Source organism: Dreissena polymorpha, chromosome 15, assembly GCF_020536995.1.
Source record: "Dreissena polymorpha isolate Duluth1 chromosome 15, UMN_Dpol_1.0, whole genome shotgun sequence".
In the NCBI taxonomy this organism is placed as follows: Eukaryota; Metazoa; Mollusca; class Bivalvia; order Myida; family Dreissenidae; genus Dreissena; species Dreissena polymorpha.
Window position 1 is genome coordinate 16,070,510 of NC_068369.1, and position 20,199 is coordinate 16,090,708.

Genomic DNA, 20,199 nt, shown 5'->3' on the forward strand with positions numbered 1-20,199 from the left:
GAAACTGAATAATAAGAAGTAAAATGTTTGTGTTTTTCTTTAAAAAAAATCAAATAAAGAAAAAACTCTACCTATAAAAATAACCAAAATCATAATGGCTTTTGACGCTTCCAGGCTACTTCAGTTTACGAACGCCATCTTATCAACCTGTGGGTCAGTACTCACTGAGGTGATCTCCAAACGTGACCACATTTTCAAATTACACATCCCTTATCTTTCTCACCAGCGACAGTTAAAGCAGTTCATTCGGTCTTTGTTAATTATTGGGTCATTTATAATTTGTGTCTTAAACACAGCGGTTGTAATACTGATTTTTGAAAAAAATCTAAGAGTTTTTGTCAAAAGTCGTGTTTCCCTGTTATTTGAGCTTTTCGATTTTATGTCAAGTTAAATCATAAGATTGATAACATGTTTGCGTTCTCTTCATGTTTTGTCTCGCTTAATGACCTGAATTCATTTTTATAACTGTATGACGACATTTTGATTTTCTGTTCTTTCTTCTTATATTTTCTATGTTACCAATTTGTCGGAACCATTAATTGACCACTTGGATGGAGCAGTAAGACGAGTCCAGTCTGTCGAGGATTTTGGTTTAATCAATGGTAATATATGCTCGGATGCAAATCAGGAAATCAGGTCTTTTTCCATTTTGGAATCGCGAAATAACCCATTAATAATAAAGATATTTGATGCGTGCATCGCAGAAGAATATTCAGTTGTCAGAGCGGGAAAACATTTAGTAATTTACTTGAAGATTACATGGTAATCATTTTAGTGAACCGCATGGAAGTTTCCATTGAAATTCGCGATTTATTAGGCCTGGATTCGGATTATATTTAACCAAATTACTTTACTTTCTATATTGTTTTTTAACGACATTCTCGCCAGTCAAACAAAATAGGATTTTACATAAGTTTAATATGACGGTGTATGGTGTATGTATTTCCTGCATAATAATACATTTTCTCCGATAATGCACATTTGCGTTGTAGTAATGTCCATTTGAACAGTAGCGGATATCGCACTGATATTATAGAAGATGTAGATAACACAAATTAAAATTCAAATAGGATCTACTTTTAAACGCAGCATATTGAATGGAAGTAAGTCCCAAAACGTTGGCCCTTGATATCCCGTATATTTATTCCTAAATATAATGCATCGGTTTACTAGGGAGTATCGTGTCGGCGTTTAGAACAACGTTGTTTTCATGGTCGGGACAATGCCTATTATTTCTTCTCACAGCGTCTGGTGTGTACTTGCAGTATATGGTTCGATTGTTGGTCCCATCGTTACAAGCCTCATCGCTTACCAAACACTATTTCTAAGCAGAACAAACGCCGTTCTCTGAAACGGTTTATCCCCTAATGGTAGTATGTTAATTATGGATATTAAAACTATGGTATTAAAAATAAAAAATAAAAATCGTAGTATCACTTTATTGTAATCCTTTGAACAAAATCATATTGAAATACTTATCGGCATAAACCCGTTGGAAGGCACACAAACGTCACGCGAGTTACATAATTAATCGCAATTAATCTCATTTAAAATCATATAATAAAGTTGAACAGGGGTATCTATTTGAATAAGAAACAATTTGACGTTTTGTTAAAATTGTAAAACGAAGTAATATACTTGCAACTGTCTGGCGCACTATGACCAAAAGTGTCAGTTTTATTTTAGTCGATTCAGTTTACCGTGTCTTACCTAGGAAATAAATTGTTATTGTTGACACTATTTCCAATAATGTTCGTATAAATTACCTATTGGTTTAGAGGATATATACAAAATCAATGTCTTTTCTATTTATATGTTCAGTCAAAACACAGAGTGACATACAGGTAAACATTTGATATATGGACATGATTCATTTTGACGCGATATCATGACAATATTCTTCTTATTCCACCATGTCAGTGAATTTTAGCTCTAGTGTTCTCTGCTATATTCCGGCACCACATGTGCTTACATATTCTACTATATAATGTGAAATGAAAAATATGTTTAAACAAACTTTTTGGTAAGGTGTAATCAAAAATGAGTAAGTTATATAAAAAAAGGAATAATAAAGGCATCATACAACAGCACATGCCAAGTGATATAGAAATCTAGTTACGTGGGATTATCACTACAACTATTCTTTACAGTAAATGTGGTTGGTGCGATGATATATAAAACATGTAAGATCAATAATAAACATGACATTAAAGCATGAATAGAGGTTCATGTGCATTAAGAGATTGCTTTTGACTATAATTTCAACGATAACAAACGACAGCAGTACAAACAATACCGTGATATACATTCTAAACAGTATTGCAATTTGTTGAAAGGTAAATTATTTTCAATTATCAATAATGGATCACAGAGCGTACTTCGTTTAGATCACACTTTTTTGTTTCTTACGTTTAATGTTTTATAAAGCTTGATATCACTGTGATAGATCTTGGTATTCTCTTTCAGTTTAACAACCAGCCTGTGAGCCGTGTCCCACACGGTCATGAGCACGTGTCGACCCCAAATTCAACAGACACATGCGTTTTCTACATCTATTTAGTCATCGAGGACTAGTGATATCAGCTGAATGCCGAAGGAAAATTCATCAATTCACGAATAGGTCCGTTCAAGTCCCGTAATCTTTATGTTCAACTCGTCACAGAAACGTTTCATATTTCTTGGATATTATCGTTTTAATGGCAGAGTAAATTTTAGTTTATGTGATTCTTGTTTCACGTGCGATACGAGCTTGCGTTCAACAACATGGCTGCTTTGTACGAGTGGTCAGTCTACAATCACCTTTTTATCAAATATTAAAACAAATATTTGTACTTTGGTCAAATTGTCCTACGAAAAAAATAATTTGCAAAACAAAAGCAATACCGTTCGCATACTCGCCTACTTCCATTAGCAAGAGCAGCACGTGGAAGACACCTCGCACGTGGTGTAGAAGTTTCGGAACGTCATGGATAAATGATGTTAATGCAACTTTGTGTAAACGTTTTACAATATCAATATGCGAAATTTCAGGTTGATGTTTTGACCATGTTATAAGGAAGGAGAATAATAAATGTTCTGCATTAGAAATGTCATTCACTATATCAGCTGGCTAGAAACTCAAACTGTTAACATACACGGCCGTTAATCACGGGCGCCACCTTTGTTTTGCGATGCATTACTAAATGAACCAATGCTACTTCCGAGGTGGCGCTAAGGACCGGATGCATTGAAATTTCACGCATAATTATTCAGGGTGAATATGTTTTATATGTTTACCAACACATTTCGCATTATTTAAAAAATCTGGCAATGTAGTGCGATTCAGCGTAGATTAATTCACCCAGAAATCTACATAAACATACAATCAAACCCCATATGTGAACGTGAAGACCTTTAACATTTGTGGCATGGTGGAGTTTTTGAAAGCAAATCGATGTTTTTTAGCTGTTTGACGAGCAATTGTCATGCCGATAAGTTCGCGAATGACATCAAACGATTGTGTTCAACCTATACTAGTTGTTGCATGCAAAAACACATGCAAGGACATGAGGTGGCGCTAATGAACGATATATGAATTATCACATGACTTACATAAGATATATAATGTTCCTTTTTATTATGTCTTTATATTTTTCAACGTAAATACTTAAACAAAAAATCTATACTGAATATAAACACATTCTATAAAAAAACAAGATGTAGGTATGTTTATATATAAGTAACCAACTTAATAATAAAGTCCATAACCTAACAAACATACAGCACTATATAAACCAAAAATGTGTAATATTCAATAAGTCAAATAACTAACTGCTCACCAGTCTCAAATAATGTTTTCTAAAACAAATGTGTTTATACAATAACATAATTTACGAAATAATTAAAAGATGTTACGTCTGCTTGCAACGATTAGTTTTTTACAATATTCCAATCGTTTAATTCACTAAAAGACAAAGGTCAACGAATCTTTATTAGGCTAAAATATGTCGTTTGTTCCTACTAACATCTGCAAAACATTAGGATAGCTCCGGTTTTAATCGTGAACCTTTTTGTATTACAATCGAGTTTCTTTCCAGTTTTATAATATATTCAATGACAGAAATCTTTAAAATCTCTTTGCAACGCACGTTTCTTCATAATTATGTAGACTTAACGTTTTTATTATATTTCATTATGATCGAATTAGGACAAAATCATCGAACAGTCAACCTGGAATTCGACACAAAAAGTGTATGGTCGGCACAGAAATTTAAAATAGCTGAAAATGTGAATTGGCGCCATCTACTGTCATTAGCGCCACCTCCTTGGCATTGGTTCCATCTCTTTTGGAACAATACCAAATACTTTATTAGATCGACAAGATGCCAATGTTTTGTGCATAGGACAACTTATATATATTATGTTCAAAGCAATGGTTTGATGTTTTAGCGATTTCGTTGGGTAAATAATGTGCTCGTCACACAGTCAAAGTACATCGAATTTTTGTTAAAACCTTCACCATGCCACAACTTATTTAGGTCATCACGTTTCCGAATAGGTTGTAATTATATGTTTCTGTACATCTGTGGATGAATAAGTCTTCGCTGAATCGCACTACATTGCCCATTTTTTAAAAATAAGGCGAATTATGTTGAACAAAACATATAAAATCTATTCACTATATAGAATTATCCGTGACATTTCAAAACCTCCTGTTCTTAGCGCCACCTCGGAAGTAGCATAGGCTCTTTTATCAATGCATCGCGAAAAAAGAGGCAGCGCCCGTGATTAACGGCCGTGACATAGTCGATAACATAACAGAAATAGCCGCAATCAAACCTCGATACACATCTTATTGCTATTAGAAAGTTTATATAGAAATGAACACAGCAAAATGCGATTTTAGTGTACGAAAGATATGAAGTCACCGACTTGTTGATTTTAATAAGCGTAGGTTAGAAATTATTATTGGCGTCGCTCTGGAGAGCGGCGACTAGTATGTAATGCATTTTTTATGGGAGGAGCAGTTATTGTACGGATCAATGTATATATTTTTGTTTTAAGAATATCTTTCAAAGTGGTGATTTTTGTGTGTAAATAAGTGTAAATAAGTACTGCATTTGTGCCTATTATATTTATTACAACATTTATTGCCAATAATGCAAAGTTAATTCTTTTAATTAATAGCTAAATACAGGGGCTGGCCACCAATAAAAGATCACAGGGACTGGGCAATTACGCGAACCGGTGAAACTTTTAATGAATAGTCAACATTTTTGTCTGATACTTTCAACAGTCGCCGTGGTGTAGTGGATGAGGTGTCCGCCTAGCGGGGCTTTAATCAACCGAATTCGCTGTAAAAGTGGGATTAAAAGGATTCTTCACACATAATTACTGCATTCACAAAGCACTCATTCGTCGTTCCCCCGCAAATGTGCTGAAACTGTTACCACGAGTTCATACATTTTCAAAGCGCGGGTTTAGGTTAGCTAATCCAGAGGGGGTAATCACGTGATCAAGATGGCCACGTTCATGCCGAGGCAGGTATTTTTCGCCGTTTCATACCCTTTATTACTTGTTTTTATAATTTTAATGGCGCTCACTTTCCAGCCATATCAACAAGACAGTTACTAGCGTTTATTTCGTGTTTATTCGCTCTTTATCTAGAATTAACTCGCTGCGTAGAATTTTTTAGCGGGATGACCTAATTAAAGCTCTACAAAGAATATTTGCGGGGAGTAAATTCGAGATATAAAGCGAATTTTAATGCAAAATGAACGTAAATCACATGTTTACTGATATGGCTGGAAAGTGAGCATCATTTAAAAATTAAACAAAAGAAATAAAAGGTATAAAACGGCGATAAATAACTGTCTCGGCATGGACGTCACCATCTTGGCTATCACGTGACTATCCCTCTGTAATCGCCGTGTATATTTCGATTAAATGAGGTCGTTTTACTTTTTTAACTACATAGATAAGGTTCTCACTACAATTCAGCGACTTAATTTTGATTAGGACCCAGTATAATGGAAATTCATTTTCTTGGCTTTGCACATATTCCTCTTTAAACTCGAGGTTGAATCGGATTTAAAACTCAAAACAAGCTTTTATGAATACCAAATCGATCACGGTTGGCACACTTATCTAAGTGTGAAAAAACAAAATCTTAGTTGAGCCATAATATTGACTAAAATATTGTCTTGATATTAGGCCCAGATGTAGAAAAAAAATCTGACAATAAAGTTGCAAGTTTCGAAGTGGCGCAGTTTATCGACCAATGCACAACGTTTTGGAGTTCTCATGCGTAAGAATTTAACACAACGGGATTAACAAGAATGTATACGCGGAAACGGTTTTTATACCCGACCGGCCCACATGCTAAGTATGCAGGTATGATAATGAAACCCAAATTTTCAGAACCATACTTCACAGCAAATTCCAGCGAATAGTGTTATTGACCCGACGGGCCCCAAGCGCAATCCACATCTACTTCTGCGTGTAATTGACCAGCCGGGCCACACATGTAATTCTCATCCAAGTCTGCGTGTTATTGACCAGACGGGCCACATGTGCAATCCTCATCTAGGTCTGCGTGTTATTGACCCGACGAGCCCTAAGCGCAATCCCCATCTACTTCTGTGTGTAATTGACCCGACGGGCCACATGTGAAATCCCCATCTAGGTCTGCGTGTTATTGACCCGACGAGCCCTAAGCGCAATCCCCATCTAGGTCTGCGTGTAATTGACCCGACGGGCCACAAGTGCAATCTTCATCTCGGTCTGCGTGTTATTGACCCCATGGGCTAAAAGTGCAATCCTCATCTAGGTATGCGTGTTATTGATCCGACAGGCCACAAGTGCAATTCTTATCTAGGTTTGCGTGTTATTGACCCGACGGGCCACAAGTGCAATCCTCATCTAGGTCTGCTTGTTATTGACCCGACGGGGCACAAATGCAATCCCTATCTAGGTCTGCGTGTTATTGACCCGACGGGCCACAAGTGAAATCCCCATCTAGGTCTGCGTGTTATTGACCCGACGGGCCACAAGTGCAATCCTAATCTAGGTCTGCGTGTTATTGACCCGACGGGCCACAAGTGCAATCTACATCTAGGTCTGCGTGTTATTGACCCGACAGGCCACAAGTGCAATCTGCGTGTAATTGACCCGACGGGCCACAAGTGCAATCCTCATCTAGGGCTGCACGTTACTGACCCCACGGGCTACAAGTGCAATCCTCATCTAGGTATGTGTGTTACTGACCCGACGGGCCACAAGTGCAATCTTCATCTCGGTCTGCGTGTAATTGACCCCATGGGCTTCAAGTGCCATCCTCATCTAGGTCTGCGTGTTACTGACCCGACTGGCCACAACTGCAATCCTCATCTAGGTCTGCTTGTTATTGATCCGACAGGCCACAAGTGCAATCTGCGTGTAATTGACCCGACGGGCCACAAGTGCAATCCTCATCTAGGTCTGCGTGTTATTGACCCGACGGGCCACAAGTGCAATCCTCATCTAGGTCTGCGTGTTATTGACCCAACGGGCCACAAGTGCAATCATCATCTAGGTCTGCGTGTTATTAACTCGAAAGGTCACAAATGCAATCCTCATCTAGGTTTGCGTGTAATTGACCCGACGGGCCACAAGTGCAATCCTCATCTAGGTCTGCACGTTATTGGCCCGACGGGCCACAAGTGCAATCCTCATCTAGGTCTGCGTGTTATTGACCCGACAGACCACAAGTGCAATCCTCATCTACTTCTGCGTGTAATTGACCCGACGGGCCACAAGTGCAATCCTCATCTAGGTCTGCGTGTTATTTACCCGACAGGCCATAAGTGCAATCTCCATCTTGGTCTGCGTGTAATTGATCCGACGGGCCACAAGTGCAATCCTCATCTAGGTCTGCGTGTTATTGACCCGACAGGCCACAAATGCAATCCTCATCTAGGTTTGAGTGTAATTGACCCGACGGGCCACAAGTGCAATCCTCATCTAGGTCTGCACGTTACTGACCCGACGGGCCACAAGTGCAATCATCATCTAGGTCTGTGTGTTATTGATCCGACGGGCCACAAGTGCAATCCTCATCTAAGTCTTCGTGTAATTGATCCGACGGGCCACAAGTGCAATCTTCATCTCGGTCTGCGTGTAATTGACCCCACGGGCTACAAGTGTAATCCTCATCTAGGTATGCGTGTAATTGAACCGACGGGCCACAAGTGCAATCTTCATCTAGGTATGCGTGTTATTGACCCCATGGGCTACAAGTGCAATCCTCATCTAGGTATGCGTGTTATTGACCCCATGGGCTACAAGTGCAATCATCATCTAGGTATGCGTGTAATTGACCCGACGGGCCACAAGTGCAATTATCATCTGGGTATGCGTGTTATTGACCCGACGGGCCACAAGTGCAATCCTCATCTTGGTTTGCGTGTAATTGACCCGACGGGCTACAAGAGCAATCATAATCTAGGTCTGTGTGTCATTGATCCGACGGGCCACAAGTGCAATCCTCATCTTGGTCTGCGTGTAATTGACCCGACGGGCTACAAGTGCAATCCTCATCTAGGTATACGTGTTATTGACCCGACGGGCTACAAGTGCAATCCTCATCTAGGTATACGTGTTATTGACCCGACGGGCCACAAGTGCAATCTTCATCTAGGTATGCGTGTAATTGACCCGACAGGCTACAAGTGCAATCCTCATCTATGTATGCGTGTTATTGACCCGACGGGCCACAAGTGCAATCTTCATCTAGGTATGCGTGTTGTTGACCCGACAGGCCACAAGTGCAATCCTCATCTAGGTCTGCGCGTTACTGAACCGACGGGCCACAAGTGCAATCCTCATCTAGGTTTGCGTGTCATTTACCCGACGGGCCACAAGTGCAATCCTCATCTAGGTCTGCACGTTACTGACTTGACGGGCCACAAGTGCAATCTTCATCTCGGTCTGCGTGTTATTGACCCCATGGGCTAAAAGTGCAATCCTCATCTAGGTATGCGTGTTATTGATCCGACAGGCCACAAGTGCAATTCTTATCTAGGTTTGCATGTAATTGACCCGACGGGCCACAAGTGCAATCCTCATCTATGTCTGCGTGTAATTGACCCGACGGGCCACAAGTGCAATCTTTATCTCGGTCTGCGTGTAATTGACCCCATGGGCTAAAAGTGCAATCCTCATCTAGGTCTGCGTGTAATTGACCCGACGGGCCACAAGTGCAATCCTCATATAGGTATGCGTGTAATTGACCCGACGGGCCACAACTGCAATCCTCATCTAGGTCTGTCTGTTATTGACCCGACAGGCCACAAGTGCAATCCTCATCTAGGTCTACGCGTTACTGAACCGACGGGCCACAAGTGCAATCCTCATCTAGGTATGCGTGTCATTTACCCGACGGGCCACAAGTGCAATCCTCATCTTGGTCTGCGTGTTTTTGACCCGACAGGCCACAAGTGCAATTATCATCTAGGTCTGTGAATTATTGACCCGACGGGCCACAAGTGAAATCCTCATCTATGTCGGCGTGTAATAGGCTCGACGGGCCACAAGTGCAATCTTCATCTAGATCTGCGTGTTATTGACCCGACAGGCCACAAGTGCAATCCTCATCTAGGTTTGCGTGTAATTGACCCGACGGGCCACAAGTGCAATCCTCATCTAGGTGTGCGTGTTATTGACCCGACGGGCCACAAGTGCAATCCTAATCTAGGTCTGCGTATTATTGATCCGACAGGCCACAAGTGCAATCTGCGTGTAATTGACCCGACGGGCCACAAGTGCAATCCTCATCTTGGTCTGTGTGTTATTGACCCGACGGGCCACAAGTGCAATCCTCATCTAGGTCTGCGTGTTATTGACCCGACGGGCCACAAGTGCAATCCTCATCTAGGTTTGCGTGTAATTGATCCGACTGGCCACAAATGCAATCATCATCTAGGTCTGCGTGTTACTGACCCGACGGGCCACAAGTGAAAACCTCATCTAGGTCTGCGTGTTATTGACCCGACGGGCCACAAGTGCAATCCTCATCTAGGTCTTCGTGTGCGCGACATTCACAAACAATTACCTTCATCCAAACGACCTTGAACCCACTGGCCCCAAATGCTGAGTCTCAGCGCTGACTTGCTATAAATATTTTCGTCAAGGCTGGTCAATGCAAACTAAAGTTATAAGTTAGTACATGTAAACACAAACATTTACCTTTGAAGAAGAGATGTGTTATTGTTGAATGTATCCTGAATGTTACCTTGCACCAGAGCCTTAACCTAATTGTTAAATAACTGTGTTTGTTGTTACAAAGTCTTGTGCCATTTTAAAAATCATAAGCTCAAAGTTGAATGTATGCAATTTATTTTGTCTATAAGAATTACACCCATGACTAAAAAAGTTTTAAAATACCCATTTGTTTTTAGAAAAATAATTTTTCGACATCGGGAAAAATACAAAATAAACTGACCTGCCGACAAAAAGCCCGTCTTATTTCACATTCTTAAACAATTTTAAGTACGAAGCAATTTTTTAAAAGTATATTTGCTCATTATCAACGTCTGTAGTGATTTTATCTTAGAGACTATATTTAAGTCCTACAAATCTAAAACATTTCCTTCATTTCAGAAAATTTTGTTCCTAAATGTGGCTGAATATAAGGAGTGTCTACGCTTAATATGTGTCTGATTTTTCATACGATTTCACCCTGGTTTATATGAGCGTGTTTTAAGGAAACAACAAGATGAGTTTGTGAAACACTTTGTCCCCCATATATTTTACCGTTTACCTTGAAGGATGACCTTGACCTTTCACCACTCAAAATGTGCAGCTCTATGAGATACACATGCATGCCAAATATCAAGTTGCTATATTCAATATTGCAAAAGTTATGGCCAATCTTAAAGTTTGACGCAAACCAACAAACAAACCAACCAACAAACACACAGACAGGGCAAAAACATTATGTCCCCCAGTATAGACTGGGAGACATAAAATGAGCATCGCTGTGGAAAAACGAGGCTAAACCATGTATCGTCGCAGATATTTGCGGTTCGCACAGGCTTATCAGGGACGACAAATTCCGCTGTAAAGGGACCTCTTAACGTTTTGGTAACTTGATAAAATTGAAAAAAGTTTCAGATTTGCAAATTTTCGTTGTAGTACTGATAATTTCGAGGAGACATGCTTTAAAATAGCAATTATATGCATCTTTTGACGATTTTAAAACCTGAAAATTATAAATGCCAAACGATTGAATAATTTGAGAGTTCTGTTGTTATCGTTATATTTGCGACTTCACGAGGATTGCTTATATCAAGGATAAAGCCATTACTTACTATCTAAGCACGGATGGCCGAGTGTGCTTAACTTTTACTCCAAGTGTCAGTGGTACGAGCCTAGTTGAGGATTACTTTTTTCTTTCTGTAATTTCATTCTTGTTTTTTACTGGTGCTATTTTGTATCCAATGCTTATATTATTTATTTAAAGCAATAAATAAAGACTTCGATACGTGCTTAAATCTCATCTCATCCCCCCTTATTCCGCATAGGTGTGTGGCAATTCGAGCCTGCGCCGTCTGCATATAATAATGGTTTGTATGGCAAGCGAAATGCCTAATTCCTAAAACCACGGTTAAACAGTTAACAATATAGTTAAGAGACTTTGAACCCGGGTTCAAAGTTCCGTTTGCACATTAATTCATTAAACTCGGGATCAAGACTTTGAACCGCGGTTTAACGTCTCTTAACTATATAGTTAAGAAACGACCAATGAAATCTTGACATTTGCCTTCTAATTGTGGATTAAGCTCCGCTGATTGGTTGTCTCTGACTAATGTAGATAAGAGATTTGTATCTATCTTTAGACACACTTTGAACCGCGGTTCAAACTCTTGAACTCTGGTTTAAGGAATAAATGTGCAAACGGCACTTTGAACTCGGGTTCAAAGTCGCTTAACCCTATAGTTAACTGTTAAATAATTAATGTGCATTTCGCGCGTCTTAACCCCCGTTTAAGACTTTGAACCGCAGTTTAAGACTTAAAACTGCAGTTTAAGACTTTGAACCGCAGTTCAAAGTCTCTTAACTCTATAGTTAAGAGAGGAAGTAATGTGCAAACGGCAAGTTGAACTCAGGTTCAAAGTTTCTTAACTAATTAACTGTTAAATAATTAATGTGCATACCGCGCCTCTTAACCGCAGTTTGAGACTTTGAACCGCAGTTCAAAGTCTCTTAACCCTATAGTTAAGAGATGACCAATGAAGTCACGGCATTTACCTTCTAATTGTGGTTTCAGCTTTGCTGATTGGTTGTCTCATATAACAGATTTTTATCTATTTTTAGACGCACTTTAAACCGCGGTTCAAAGTCTTGAACCTGGGTTAATGAAATTAATGTGCAAACGGCACTTGGAACCCGGGTTCAAAGTCTCTTAACTATATAGTTAACTGTTAAACCGTGATTTAAGGAATTAATGTGCATTTCGCTTGCCATAGGTTTCGAATGATTTCAATTTGTGATTACAGATATTTGACTGATATTGAGCCTAACGCACTATACACAGTAAAGGGAGTTAATTGCTGACAGTGGTTTGTTTTCACTTGATTTATTTATAGCCGGAAAGTCTAACCAACTACATGTGATCGCGCGATAATACCACGTGGCTATGACGCAGCATAGGGCACTATGCACAAATTTGCATCAATGTACTCGTTCACGACATGATAAATGTGTTTTGACTGTTTTGGTATTTGGGATCCGTTTAAAATTATTTCATTTCACATATAATTCACAGTGTATGTCAATTGTGAATGAATGTCGTCGAAGAACTGAAATTTCTGCCATAAATGATTCAACCGTACTACTTTGTTCGGCGAATAATATCTATATTTCGCTACGACCTAATTTTATGGTTCCTATAGTTATTTGTATCCTATTTGAAGCACCATGTAAGTCGCATATCGGTTAAACAGCTCGAGTGTAAGATGTCGCTAGGGAATCAAACTGTTAATGCCATTGTTAATTGAAAAACACATCAGCATATCGAAGTTGTTTATGGGACAATCAAAGCCGATTATAATATTTAGCGTATTTGTTATTTCAGTAAGTAATTTTAAAATAAAAAAACAAATATGCAAACAACTACAATATATATATATATAAATATATATATATATATAGTAATGGAAATAAACCACAATAAAGATATGTTAATCAAAATAACAAACACAACAGTACACAATGTATAACCAGCTCAGCCCATGCTGTGAGGAGATTTTTGTATTGAAAAGTTCAACAAAAGGTATCAGGTGTTAATAGCGGATAATGAATAGTTTAGTCGTAAAGGGTTCGTATTTCGTGCAATTTATAACGTATGCATAGCAAATATGTTCATTACTTAGTCGCGATCCACCCGTGGCACAGGGGGCACACTTTCCCCCCACCCCACCTCCATGCTAATCACGGACGACACTTTACGTTGATGCATTAAGGCACGTTTTCCCAGAGCGAGGCTCCTATATTAATGGTTTCCCGCTTCTGTTTTTTTTTCTAGAAAATAAAGTATCTTATCACGATATTTAAAATGAATATAAGGCGTTCTGTAACTTTGTAACGATTGTAACCGATTTCGTTAGACTGTGTCAGAAAACAAAATGCATTGCTAGTTTAGTGGTACACGTGCTACGTACAAAGCAATGCATAAACATAGCGAAAATCGTAAGTTCCTTTCCTATCGCATCTGCGAACCTCGCTCCGGGAGAACGGGGCTTAATGCATTTGCGTCAAGTGTCGTCCAAGATTACCCTGTGAAGTCCGCTCATGCTTGACTAGGACGACATTGTTTCGCTTTTATTGTACTTTTCGTGTGTATGAAGTCTCGTCATCGTGAAAACTTATGCACAAAAATACCGCTCCGGATAGCTTGTGCTGACTGCTCACGCTAAACTGGGGCGACACTTGACTTACATGTATTTAACCCCCATTTTCCCAGATTGAAGCTCACATGAATCACATGGGCGATGCCAAATGAGAGGTGTATGCATTTGTTTGGACGTTGGTTGGTTTGGTAGATTTATAAGCCTATTGATGGAATAATGTTAGATGATAAGTGTTTAGTACTGAATCATTGAGTCTGTCTGTCTGTCGGTCAGTCTGTCTTTCTGTTTGTCTGTCTGTCTGTCGGTTTGCCTGTATGTTTGTCCGTCCGCCCGACTGACCGACCGTAACACCCAACCACCGTCCCAATTGATCGATCAATCTATAGATAAATAAATGGCGTTTTCTTGGATTCTAGAATACCGGTCAGTGTAACCCACCTAATCCTCCCCTTAAAGACTTGTGCCTCCCCGGTGATTTTAATTTGGATCCGGCCCTGTAACAGTACATGTTCTGAATTTCTGCACAATCATTATAGTATAAATCTACTTTTTAAAAGACTTGCGGAGACATTGTTAACGAAACGAATATATATCAGGGTGTTTAGTTATGTGGTTTTTCGTGCTAAGTCCATTTTTCATGTGCATTCGCGATCCAGTTTGATATGTCGCGACTATGACATCCTAAATGATGTTAATTTAAGTTAAGCTGTGCAATATTGCAATGAGCCCCGCATTATCAGGTATTCTTATTACAATATATTGCAACGGAAAATCAACTGTCAGATGGTCGATGTCGAACATTCCATGAGACGCCAGGTAAATGATCGTTTATCCGAAAGTATATTTTCGGTGTTAGAAAACAGTAAGGGATACTTATTGTTGAATACACAAAATCATTAATGAAGAAAATAGCAAAACGGTAAGGCCATGTATAGCATAAATGTGTTTAATTTTGGTTAGGTGAACCGTATTACCCGCGTGTATCTACATTCGCATTCAGTCACTCACTCATTTGCAAGTTATTTATGTTTAAATCATAATTAGTGCAAGCAACATAATGGTTTGTGGAGTGTTGAATTATGGCTTTATTATTCGATGAATGCAGTCACATTTTATTCTAAGTTAAAATTGTGCTTTGTTCTGAAGTCACTTATTATCGTACGTGTAAGACACAATCCTTTTAACTTATTGGTCAAAACATCAAGTTACTTTTTTTTCGGCGAAGCTTAACGTTATAAATTCGCCCCGTTTCTGCAAATGAATACGTTGGCTTCTCATTTTGCAACGGATTACTCATACTTACTTTATTGTTAAGGCCATAAGAGTTATCAGTTCATTTAACGAAATGTTATTTCCAATCGATAACGTAAACCATTTATTAAGCACCAACGTTGCACATGCCTCCAATATTGTGTGCCCTAAAAAGAAACCGAAAGGTTCATATATGGTATTTGGGTTAATACATACAGAACCTTTCGAACGTCTTAAAAACTCCCATAAAATTGGACATGCCATCATTTATTACGCTGGTTCAAACTGACAACAGATTACAGTTGTTCTGTTTAGCTATGTTATTACAATTTTGAAAATGTATAATTATTTGTATTTCCCTTGACAGGTTGTTTCGATCACCATAAACATTACCATGATATAATTTCCCTATGTTCAATATAGTAACCCTTTCAAAATATCCTTGTGCTACTCTTCGCTATTGGTGTTATAAATGTGTCTACACGATAATATTTCAGTCCGATAAAACAAAAACTGGTGGATTTGATTTCGCTAATTGCTAATACATGCTCGTGCTTCACCACTGTATTCATATGAATGAAAATATGCTAAGAAACCAGTAGTACTTATTTTAATTATAAGATTTCTTTTGTCTTGATAAGTGTCTTCGACTTTAGTAATGTGTGTCATTTAACTACTTGTATTATTTGGATTTAATTTTCTCTAAAATCGTTGCTTTGCGGATTCAAATGCCAATAGGGGAAATTGTGTTTCATAAACACAGCTCGTGTTTTCATTAAAACATGCGTTCAAATATACGAAGGGTTATATTTAATGAAACACGTGCAAAAATAAATGAAACAATTTTATTATAATTAATAAATTAAATACATGCAATATTACAACCGAAGAATAAGGCATATTTTGATATACAAAGCATCAAGGCGGTCTGCAAACGGTAGCTTGGATTCTGAAATAGGCATCGAATAGAAACGGGTTATTCTAATGGTAGCTCTGTTTAGTAGCAGCAGATACTAGCATGCCGAAAGTACACATGTAAGTTGTTGCGCTGTGTAGTTGTAATCGGCGCATCAAGTTATGAGATATTTTGCTCTGTTGTACAAATCCGAATATCAAGAGTTGTGAGTTGTTGTACTCTACAGTATAAATCTGCATTTCTTCTCGGGGATGTTACACTACTTGATGTTAGGCACATCCGGCGCACAAGGTACTGGCAAACAATTCACTTGACCGGCTTGACACACGCAGTCCGTCAAACATCTGTGGCTTGGTGGCACACTTTCACCTGTAGACAGTTGTATACAAACACAGATTTTTGATGACATCCAATAATACGTGACATTATTCCTAATAGACAAAGGTAGTAGTGGTGGAAGTAGTAGTAGTGGTATAATTAAATGCAGACTTACTGAACACATTATAGGTATTAGTAGTTTATTTATATGTATTGTTGTTGACAAAGCTCAGCTGTTGATATTTTTTATGATATTGCTGTTGTATTAGAAGTTGACATTTTGTTGTGTTGTTGATTAGCGGTGGCGGTGTTGGTGCTGTTAGTGATGGTAATGGCGGTACTATTTTTGCTGTTAGTCGTGGTTCAGGTGATGAAAGTGGTGATTGTGGTGATTGTTGTGTTGTTGGGGATGGTGGCGTTCTTGTTGGTGATAGTGTTTGTTGTGGAGGAGGTTTGAGCGTTGATCGTAGTGATGGTAGTGGTGAAAAGTATTTACCTTCTTTATAGATGATTCCGTTGCTCGTGCAAGTTTTAGGATTACCTGATATAAAACAAGTACAATTACACAAAAACTGATATTAATACATGTATAAGGAATGATTTAGTTTCTATGTATCAACTGTATCAGACTAAAAATATATAGATTCAACAGATACATCTGTTAAACAGATATTGTTTATCTTCCAAGTATTCATTTTTTAGCTAAACAGTTAAAACATATATGTCTATAAACATGAGTTTCGGTGCAATAATAAGGCTCTATTACGCACAAAACATAGTTACAAACTGAATAATTAAAGTCGTGTGTTGTACATATTCCGTTATTTCATACAACAATAACTCGCAAAGTGGTAATCATGTTTATCAGCCTCATCGCTACGTCAACATTTAATATGCATGTTTTCACCATCAGTAATCGGATATATCTTCAACGTTTAAAACGTACGTGTTGGTGTAAGGCAGAGGTTATCACAAGCTTTTGAACAGCATTTCTTGACACCGGGACAGTCATAGTCAGAACTGCACTTTCGGACACACATATCTGCGACATCGCCTTTTCCCTTCAGTACTGGACAAGAACCGTCTTTACCTAAAACACGATACTATACTATATACAAACTGAATCAGAATAAAGCTGTAGGTGTGGAATACCTCTCATTAAAAAACATCTAAACGTTCACTCAATTACATTTACATGATATGTGATTGGCTTTGATGTGTCAGAAAAGAGATTAGTGCTGACCAAAACACTCATCCGGAAAATGTTTGTTATTATAGTCTTATTTAGGACAAACGCCAACCATGCACGGATGAATTCTGTTTGATTACAAAATCTACGAAAACAGGTTTAAAGCACGCATTGAATTATTCTTAAATATACCTTCAAAATAATAAATTTAGTTAAACGATCAGAATCACCATAGCATGTGTGTACGGCGATTTTTAATCATTACGATTCAGTAACAAATTTAACAGAAACATATATTTACATAATAATATACTTTAAGCTTTGGATTACAGTGATCATGCGATGTGCAATTGTGCTTTACTTGGGCCCATTTGATTAACAAATGACACTAACGGCTTTTCAATTATGTCTCATGATTTTAAAAGTATACACAGAGCGACATATTTATATATATATATATATATATATATATATATATATATATCTATATATATATATATATATATATATATATATATATATATATATATATATATATATATATATATATATATATATATATATATATATATATATATATATATATATATATATATATATATATATATATATATATATATATATATATATGTAAGCACTAATATATTACCTAGGCAAGCCATTTCTGTACAAACCACAGCTCCGTTGGTACATGAACACGTATTACATTCATCCTTAAATCGCTGACCTTCCTTGTATACTCTATCCTTGTAAGTACATGGTTGTTCTGTAAAACACGCATGCTTTAAAGAATAAGTTTTTATGTTTTCTTATGGCTAACTATTTATGTAATCTCAAGATAAAGAGGCTATCAATATTGGTACGGACATTTGCTGTCGCTTCTACTGCTGTTTATGATGTTTCTGATCTGCTGCTGTTGATGATGATACTAATGATGATGGTAGTAATGAACCAAATTAAGAAATTGAATATAAACACTTAAGATATTTAACACTGATTGTTTATAATATTATTTTACCATATAATGAATCACGTATTATCTTCGAAAAAACATATTAACGTACTTGGCTTGCAAATAGGACAGCACTGGCCATATGGCGTGTATTGGTCGAGGCAATCTGGCGGCCTACAGTCCACCAGGGAGCAATCGGGAATACGTGCGAGGCATGCCGTAATTAACGAGCATGCCAGACCGACTTGCAGTAACAGATGCATCTGCACACATTGAGATAAATCATTAACTAATCATAATTGTAATTGCGGTTATAGTTATTGTTGTGCGGCGAATTAAGACAATGCTGTATGACATGAACACTAAAAACATTAAATCAAGATCCCTTATGAAACCGGCAAATACTAAATATCATAACTATTTTAATAAATGCAGAATAATCACTATATTCTATCATTATAATTAGTTATTATATTCTAAATAGCGAAATAAAAATATATATAAGCTTAAAACCACACTTATGCATAAAGTAATATTTAATATTCTTACCTTTTTCGCCAAATGATTCGTGTAATCACAACTTGAACAGATACAATTTAAAGTATTTTCGCAAGTATAAGTGAACGACCTCTGTACTGTTGATACGATTTAGGTAAGCCAAGCCTATCCGCCAATAAAAAACGTAGTTTATTTGGTTGTATTTCCTTTCACCAATCAGTTTTTTTGTATCCTGTTAGACTTATTTATGCAAATGTAATCCAGTCGAATCGTGTCCTCGTAAAATGCGTTTTGTAAACAATAAAATATCTCATTAAAGGCACACTCGATGTGGGATAATACCTACAACATATAAGCAGAGATTTAAAACATAAAATGAATCATGTTGATACACTTAGTTTACAGTGAAACAATAAAAGCATTGAATTAATTTTATTTTCAGTTCACTGCTTACATGTAGTGGCTACGATGTAAATAAATAAAATGTTAATTACAGACAGGATTGCTTTCATAAAGAAATTCCGCGCTTTTGATAATCTTTTTTAATGTCTCGGTCATCCAATAAACATTTACACAGATAAAGAATTAAAAAAGAGCAAATAAAACTTATAGATAAAACATATAATCCGGCGCCAACCCCGCTGTGAACATAGATTAATTGATAAATGTACCAAATACTTATCTCGTATAAAATAGGTAGCATACAATGCTTTAGCTATGTATACACTTTTTGAATTAAATTGATCAGATTAACAAACAATATCATTTAATAGTCTGATTCAGAGGACAGGTTGTTTAGCTATGTATACAGTATTTAAAATAAATTGATCAGAATAACAAACAATATCATTGAATACTCTGATTCAGAGGTTAGGTTGTTCACAGGCCTAGTTATGTTTTGTTCGCTCCTGCGCGTCGCGAACATGTGATCTAAATAGTAAAAAATCATATTACGTCACGTTTTTTTCTGAACCGTGTTTTCGAATTGAGGTTTATGTAACATTTAAAACAAGTCCATGTACAGTTACATTTGATCGTTAAAGAATAATATAATCTCAGTAAACCGTGTGCATTTGATTTTTGGAAAATTTTACTTATACTTAGTTAAACTTTGATATATCGCCCAGGCAACAAACTGGAGTCATATATCATCGAAAATCATCGCGCTCGATTTTTCTCGATATTTTAGAGTTTCTGGTATTTGTTT

General features: G+C 37.5%; 1 protein-coding gene across 2 annotated transcripts; it reads right to left on the bottom strand.

The window, feature by feature from the left end:
* Positions 1 to 15,950: 15,950 nt before the first annotated feature.
* Positions 15,951 to 19,494, bottom strand: LOC127860701 (kielin/chordin-like protein). 2 transcript variants are annotated; one of them, XM_052398946.1, is made up of 6 exons: positions 19,044 to 19,490; positions 18,607 to 18,757; positions 18,192 to 18,308; positions 17,300 to 17,443; positions 16,850 to 16,894; positions 15,951 to 16,404 (listed from the first exon to the last, which is right to left on the bottom strand). In XM_052398946.1, the coding sequence occupies exons 2-6, from the start codon at positions 18,755 to 18,757 to the stop codon at positions 16,295 to 16,297; spliced, it is 567 nt and encodes a 188-aa protein (XP_052254906.1). In that variant the 5' UTR covers positions 19,044 to 19,490; the 3' UTR covers positions 15,951 to 16,294. The 2 variants fall into 2 exon arrangements, with proteins under 2 accessions (XP_052254906.1, XP_052254907.1); XM_052398947.1 differs by lacking the exon at positions 18,192 to 18,308 and having other exon boundaries at positions 19,044 to 19,494.
* Between the last annotated feature and the right edge of the window lie 705 nt (positions 19,495 to 20,199).